The sequence below is a fragment of the Bison bison genome, unplaced genomic scaffold (genome assembly GCF_000754665.1).
Source record: "Bison bison bison isolate TAMUID 2011002044 unplaced genomic scaffold, Bison_UMD1.0 scf7180017864486, whole genome shotgun sequence".
NCBI lineage: Eukaryota > Metazoa > Chordata > Mammalia > Artiodactyla > Bovidae > Bison > Bison bison.
This window is the reverse complement of record NW_011495046.1, coordinates 1,689,239-1,697,660: the sequence shown is the minus strand read 5'-3', so window position 1 is coordinate 1,697,660 and position 8,422 is coordinate 1,689,239. Positions and strand designations below refer to the sequence as shown.

General features: G+C 37.4%; 1 protein-coding gene across 3 annotated transcripts in view; it reads right to left on the bottom strand.

Moving 5' to 3' along the window:
• Positions 1-8,422, bottom strand: part of VRK2 (vaccinia related kinase 2) — a 108,892-nt gene that overhangs the window by 64,350 nt on the left and 36,120 nt on the right. For all 3 annotated transcript variants that reach the window (XM_010862942.1, XM_010862943.1, XM_010862944.1), the window contains 3 exons: positions 7,937-8,024; positions 6,621-6,726; positions 5,375-5,467 (listed from right to left, as the gene is read on the bottom strand). In XM_010862942.1, the coding sequence (XP_010861244.1) occupies positions 5,375-5,467; positions 6,621-6,726; positions 7,937-8,024 (287 nt within the window). The remainder of the gene's footprint in view (positions 1-5,374; positions 5,468-6,620; positions 6,727-7,936; positions 8,025-8,422) is intronic.

Here is an 8,422-nt window from a genome sequence, read left to right as displayed (position 1 = left end):
ATATGAAAAGACCCTGATGCTGGGAAAGATTGAGGGCAGGAGAAGGGGACAACAGAAGATGAGATGGTTGGATGGCATCACCGACTCAATGGACATGGGTTTGGGTGGACTCCAGGACTGGTGATGGAGGCCTGGTGTGCTGCAGTTCATGGGGTCGCAAAGTCGGACTCGACTGAGTTACTGAACTGAACTGAACTGATAGGCAGCAGCAAAGACCAAGCGTCACCAAAAATAAATAAATAACCTACTATAACCTAAATAACCTTCAATATAACCACACATCTACTATAATGGCTTAAATTTTTACAACTAATGAAGCCCAAATGGTGGCATGTAATAGAACAGCTGGAATTATCTACATTGCCTTTGGGAATACATTATGGTACAATCACTCTGGAAAACAATGTGGCTATTTCTTTTAAAGTCATACATACACATTCACATGGGGCTTCCCAGGTGGCACTGGTGGTAAAGAACCCAACTGCCAATGCAGGAGACTCAAGAGGCACAGGTTTGATCCCTGGATTGGGAAGATCCCCTGGAGGAGGGCATGGCAATCCACTCCAGTATCCTTGCCTGGAAAATACCATGAACAGAACAGCCTGCTGGGCTATGTTCCATAGGGTCACAAAGAGCTGGATACCACTGAAGCGATTTAGCACACATACACGTTGACATAGTCTGAAAATTCCATGCCTAGTTATTTACCCAGAAGAAGTTAAAATATATAACCTATACAAAAACCTGTACGTAAGTGTTTATACACCCTCATTCACAAATTTATACACCCTCATTCACAAATTTATACATCTTCATTCTCAAAAACTGGAAACAACACAAATATCTATCCAGAAGTAAACAGGAAAGAAACTGCAATAGTTTTTAATGGACTACTACCTATCATTAAAGAGGAATAAACTACTAACGAACTACAGCATGGATCAACCTCAGAAATATGCTAAGTAAAGGAAACCAGACACAAAGAGTAAAAACCTGTAAGTCCATTTATATGGCATTGCTAAAAACGTAGGGAAAAAAAAGCCTGAAATCATTGCCTCGGTAAGAGAAGGGGACTGACTGAGGATGATAGAAATGCTCTATGTCTTGTGATGCTGGTTATACAATATACATGTGTAAATACACACCACACTATATACTTAAGGTGGATTTTATTGTTTATAAATTATATTTCAATAAATCTAACCTTAAAAAAGCAGGCACACTTTTAAAGGCTTTTAATATATATTTCCAAATTGTACTTCCATTAACTTGATTTTATCTCCTACTCTCATTTAATTTACATTCCCACTGGCATTCTACAAGTGCCTGTACGCTCATCAGCCTGAATGTCATCGGATTATTATTTTAGACTTTTCCTATTTGGTAAGTCTTATGAAATGTTGCCTCACTGTTTTGATTTGTACATCTCAGTTGTTAGTGATGGGGAACTTTTTTTCATCTATTTCTCAAACAGTTCTATTTCTTCTATGTTGTTCATTCTTTTTAATCATTGTTTTAAGAAACTGTTGTTTTTTATTTTAATTTTTTTAAACTTGCTATATATCCTAAAGTTTGTCTGTCATAAATACTTCTCAGCTTTTCATTTGCCTTTCTTTTTCCAATTTTTTAAAATATACAGACATCTTAAAACTTGAAATTTCTCCATATTTTCTAAGATTTTAGGGGTATTTTTATTAAGAAATTTCTCTCTTCGTGTACAGTTCAGTTAAACAACCAGCTAAATGCTATTTTTTTATACACTCCATTTTTTAACTTTTTAAATCTCTGCTGATGCATTGGCTGTTAGCGACATGTGGCTTATAAATTTAAATCAATTAAAATTAAGCTGCCTCCCTAGGTTTCTTCTAGATGTACAGTTTCAAGTCTTCCAATTAAGTCTTTGAAAAATTTTGAGCTTATTCTTGTATATGGTATAAGAATCCAAGTCCACTCTTTTGCATGTATATATCCCATTTTCCCACCACCATTTATCGATGAAACTATCTCTGCCCCATTGAATATTCCTGGCACCCTTGTCAAAGACTAACTGATCATATATGCATTACTCTCAATTCTGTTCCATTGTGCTGGGTCTGCTTTTATGCCAATAGTATACTGCTTTGATTACTAGAGCACAGCAATATAGTTCGAATCATGACGTATAATGCCTCCAGATTTGTTCTTTCTCCAGAGTGCTTTGGCTTTTCAGGGTCTTTTTTGCTTCCATACACATTTGAGGACTGGGTTTTTATTTCTGTGAAAAATATCACTGGACCTTTGGGAAGGACTGCACTGAATCTATAGACTGCTTTGGGTTCAGTTCAGTTCAGTTCAGTTGCTCAGTTGTGTGAAACTCTTTGCGACCCCATGAATTGCAGCACGCCAGGCCTCCCTGTCCATCACCAACTCCTGGAGTTCATCCAACCTCATGTGCATGCTTTGGGTAGTATAGACATTTTAACAATGTTAATTCTTCTAATCCATAAGCACTGGTTTTGGCAATGATTTTTTTGCAACTGAAACCAAAGGTATAGGTAAACAAAACCAAAAATATACAAGTAGGACTACATCAAACGAAAATGATCCCCCACAGCCAAGGAAATCATCAACAAAATGAAAAGGCAACCGATGGGATGGGAGAGAATACCTGCAAACCACATATCTGCTAAGGGTTAACATCCAAAATATATAAGAACCCATAAAACTCACTTGCAAGACAAAATAAATCAATTAAAACACAGACAAGGGAACCTAGAGAGACATTTTTTCCAAAGAAGACATACAAATGGTCAATAAGTGTATGAAAAAATGCTCAACATTATTAATTATCAGGGAAACGAAAAATAAAAACCATAATGAGACATCACCTCATACCTGTTAGAAGGCTATTACAGACAGCAAATGTTAGTGAGGGTTTGGAGAAAAGGGAGCCCCTGGACAACTGTTGGTGGGAATGTAAACCGGTACAGTCATTACGGAAAACAGTATGTGTGTGCGTGCATGCGTGCTCAGTCCTCTCTGATTCTTGCAACCCCATGGACTGCAGCCCACCAGGCTCCTTTGTCCACGGAATTTTCCTGAAATAATATTGGAATGGATTGCTATTTCCTACTCCAAGAGATCTTCTCGACCCAGGATCAAACCTGCAGGTTTGAGTCTCCTGCATTGCCAGGCAGATTATTTACCCACAGTGCCACCTGGGAAGCACAGAAAACAGTATGGAGCGTCTTCAGGAAAAAAATAAAATAAACATTAAAAACTGAATTACCATATGACCCAGCAAACCACTTCTGGATATATATCCAAAGGAAAAGAAATCATTATCTTGAAGAAATATCTGTATTCCCCTGTTATTGCAGCATTATTAAAAGTAGCCAAGACATATGAACAACCTTAGTGTCTACTGATGGATAAACAGATAAAGAAAATGTGCTATATACATGTACAATCAATCATAAAAAGGACAGAAATACACAACTTGCAACAACATGGATGAACCCAGAGGACATAATGCTAAGTGAAATAAGACACACTGCAAGACAACACTGCATGATCTCACTAACATGTGGCATATACAAAAGGTAACTTATAGAACCAGAGTGTAGAACAGTAGTGCTAGGGGCTGGTGGGGGGAGGGAGCTGGAAGAAATGGAGAGAGTTGGTCAAAGAGTACAAACTTTTAGTTAGAAGATGAGTAAGTTCTGGGGATCTAATGCCCAACACGGTGACTATGTACTTCATATTTTTTGAAAGAGTACATCTTATGTGTTCTCACCATAAAACAAAACAAAAAGCAACTATTTGAAGTGATCGATGTGTTAATTTGATTAACCACTTCACAATACATATGTATAATAAATCATCACTTTGTGTACCTTAAAAATTCATGTTGTGCAACTTAAACATATGCAATTTTTGTCAATTAAACCTCAGTAAAGCTGGGGAATACCAGACCACCTGACCTGCCTCTTAAGAAACCTATATGCAGGTCAGGAAGCAACACTTAGAACTGGACATGGAACAACAGACTGGTTCCAAATAGGAAAAGGAGTACATCAAGGCTGTATATTGTCACCCTGCTTATTTAACTTATATGCAGAGTACATCATGAGAAACGCTGGGCTGGAAGAAGCACAAGCTGGAATCAAGATTGCCAAGAGAAATATCAATAACCTTAGATATGCAGATGACACCACTCTTATGGCAGAAAGTGAAGAGGAACTAAAAAGCCTCTTGATGAAAGTGAAAGAGGAGAGTGAAAAAGTTGGCTTAAAACTCAACATTCAGAAAATGTCCCATCCGGTCCCATCACTTCATGGGAAACAGATGGGGAAACAGTGGAAACAGTGTCAGACTTTATTTTTTTAGGCTCCAAAATCACTGCAGATGGTGATCACAGCCATGAAATTAAAAGACGCCTGCTCCTTGGAAGGAAAGTTTTGACCAACCTAGATAGCATATTCAAAAGCAGAGACATTACTTTGCCAACAAAGGTCCGTCTAGTCAAGGCTATGGTTTTTCCAGTGGTCATGTATGGATGTGAGAGTTGGACTATAAAGAAAGCTGAGCACTGAAGAATTGATGCTTTTGAACGGTGGTGTTGGAGAAGACTCTTGAGAGTCCTTTGGACTCCAAGGAGATCCAACCAGTCCATCCTAAAGGAGACCAGTCCTGGGTGTTCATCGGAAGGACTGATGATGAAGCTGAAACTCCAGTACTTTGGCCACCTCATGCGAAAAGTTGACTCCTTGGAAAAGACCCTGATGCTGGGAGGGATTGGAGGCAGGAGGAGAAGGGGATGACAGAGGATGAGATGGCTGGATGGTATCACCAACTTGATGGACACGAGCTTGAGTAAGCTCCGGGAATTGGTGATGGGAACTGGTGACAGGGAAGCCTGGCGTGCTGCAGTCCATCAGGTCACAAAGAGTTGGAGACGACTGAGTGACTGAACTGAACTGAACCAGGTCTCAGTTTCCTCATATTAGTTCAAAAAGTGAAAGTTGCTCAGTTGTGTCTGACTCTTTGCAACCCCACTGACTAGCCTGCCAGGCCCCTCTGTCAATGGAATTCTCCAGGCAAGAATACTGCAGTGGGTTGCCATTTCCACCTCCAGGGGATCTTCCCAACCCAGGGATTGAAGCTGAAATCTGCGCTGCAGGCAGATTCTTTAACATCTGAGCCACCAGGGAAGCCCTACTTATTAGTTTAGTGCATTAAATTAGATAAGCAAGATAAGATAAATTATAACACTCATCATGTTAAGTCCTCATTTGCAAACTCTTCCCAGTTAGGAGTTTGTTTTCTGAATATCTGTCTCAGTATAGTACTTTGAGGATCCTTACTGAAGGCAACAGTTTAATACTGTATTTACCCGATCTGGATTTCTGTAACCCAAGAGTAGATTTGCCGCTTTTATATCACCATGAACATATTCATTTTCATGTATATACTCCAGAACATCCAACTGTGAAAAGAAATATATACAGTTATACTGATGTCAATTTAGAACTCATGATCAACCTGAGCATTTTGAATAGAAAATAACACATTTTTTTTCATATTAACAATGACAAAGTGATGTATTTCCCAATTGTGCATTTATCTATTCTAAAATTATCACATGTTCTGGTCGTGCATCCTGGGGAAAAGTTGCATAAAAGGATCCTTGAACACCAAATGTTTTAATGTTTTAAGGGCACCTCTGATGGAAAGGAAGCCAAGACTCAGCAATACCCCCGACAGTCTGATGCCCAAATCTTCTGTCCAAAGAGGAGAAACATGGCAAAATCGGAGAACTGAAGTGAAATAATCATGACGCCCACTCAGCAAAACACCGTGTCCATTACCACAGAGAAAGCCATTCTCCCTCTGTAGAGCAACAGAAAACATCTGTTTCCTCTCTGAAGCCCTTGCGACTTGCATGTTACCTACACCTAGTGCTCAAAAAACACTTGTTGGCTGGCTAGAGGACGAGTGGGGAAATTAATGAACTCTATTTGCCACATCCCAACCTGGCAGGGGCAGTCACATTCTATCTAAATTGGAAAAAATAAAATGAAGTTTAGGCAAACCAAACACCCACAAGATAAGACAAATTTGTGGTATAAACAAAATGTGTGCATGGGTGCTAGTAAGACTTCATTGCTTCTTATTTGGGAAAGTATACACTGATATTATTCATGGCCACGTTAATGACTACCAACATCCCAAACTCATAATAAAAACTTTATAGCACCCCCTTATCACATGTGTAGTTTGGAAAATAATATATTTTGCCATACTTTGCATAGTCATAAAAATAACTGACAAAGAGAGGTTATTCTTATAGCAATGCAAGCTTGTCCTGGTATGTAAAACAAAGCTGTGAGGAAAAAATAAAAAATCAGGCAGTAGAACCAAAGCCTAATTGAGTTTGTAGTGCCAAACACAGCACATTCTGTCACTTACAGAGCCCACTGTTATCAATTTCACCAAAATAGCGTCTACTCTCAATAACTGACATTTCTAGGGCAATAATCCTTCATTCTCTGATAATTCCACAAAGGGCAACAATTTGTATGTTGTAACAAGTAAATAATCTGAAAATGGAGCATGGGAAATGAGTCATTCTTTCTTACCATTCGGATACCTAGCTGCAAGACAGTTGACTTTTTAAAAGTACCATTCTGGTCTGAGATCTTCTGCAAATCTATTCCCAGTCTTTCCATTACCATAAATCTGTAACTATAAGAAGGAGAAGTCAAAAGGAGATGTTAAAACGGCAATGCAGAAACGGTCCATTTACGAATTTGAAACAACGGAAAAATGCCCCCAACCTAACAGTGAAGAATGATCCAATCTGAACTAACTGAGAATGAATGCATATTAATAATCTTGGCCTTTTGCAGAAACACATTACTAAGTATTTACTTTGCAGATAGTTTCCAAGTAGAAGAGCAAGCTGTGCTGAGCCACTTACATGGTCTTAGATCATGAAAAGAGGAGTCCTTCTAAATTAGTCTTGAACTTAATTTATTTTGATTCTACTACCTTCTTGACATATGGCCTTGAGCAAATTATTTTCCCATACAGAATATTTTATTTACATTTGTTTCTTGACCTTATAAAATCATATTTACTTTCTCTATACATTTATAAACTTGTGTTTTTTAAAAAAATGCACTTCTTCCTTTTCTTTTGTTTGAGACCTCCTCCTCTTCTTCACTTCCCTTCACTTACATACTCACATCAGCCCCTGTTCTGTATCTATGTAGCCACACACAAAGGCATATAGAAATTTTTACATCTGTTTTACAAAAATGTGATCTTCTTATAAGAACTTTTTTGCATCACACTTTTTTCAATAATACCTCATTGAAATCCTTCCAAATCAACTGGTAGTGCTCTAATTGATTTCTTTAATGGGCTGCACAGTATTATATGGTATGGATGCACCATTAAGAAAGGGGAAATGATGGGATATCACTTCTAAAATAAGATTACATAAGGACTGTGACTTTCTTCTTGGCTGTATACTCTCGTGTGTGCTCTGTCCTCTCTTTCAATTACTGGAAGCTGGCTGCTATGTCTTTTTGACACTCAAGCAGCCAACAGAGAGACCTACATAGTGAGGAAGTGAGGCCTGCCAACAATCATGGGTGAATTTAGAATCAGATCTTCTTAGGCCTGCCAATAGCCACATGAATGAGCTTCCTCAGTCAAAATGACTAGAGCCAGAAGACATCTGACTACATCCTCATGAGAAGTCCTGAGCCAGAACTATCTAGGGAAGCCATTTTTATATAGATAACTGACCCACAGAAACTAAGATAATATTAGTTTGTCATTATAACCCACTACATTTTAGGTAACTAGCTATATAGCTACAAATAACTAACAGACCATATAAGAGATAGTTACAGGACAATATCTGATTATAGTAATTCCATTTTACCTTTTTCCCTTGAATTCAGTTATGCCAGATCCATAAAACAGAGGAATTCCCAAATAATCAAGCTTTTTGAGTTCTATCCATTTTTTGACTGTAAAGACAAATTTAATAGGAAAAAAGTATGTATTTTTAGAAAGGTATTTCTTACACTTGTGTAGATGCTTAAATTTATTTAGCTAACAAATAGAAATTAGACCTTCCTAAAAATATATTTTTTTAAATCAAATATATCTAGCTAACAGTTTCAAATTCTATTTATTGCAATAATTAACAGATAATATTAAATACATAATACAGATTTCTAACATTTAAAAAGTCATAATCACTATACTCAATACTCTAATAATCTATATGTAAAAAGAATCTAAAGAAAGTACAGAAGAAACGAATACAATATTGTATATTAAATATACTCCAAAAAAATAATAGTAAATAAATAAATATGCAACAAAAACAAAAATAGTCATAGTCATAAAATTCATCAATATC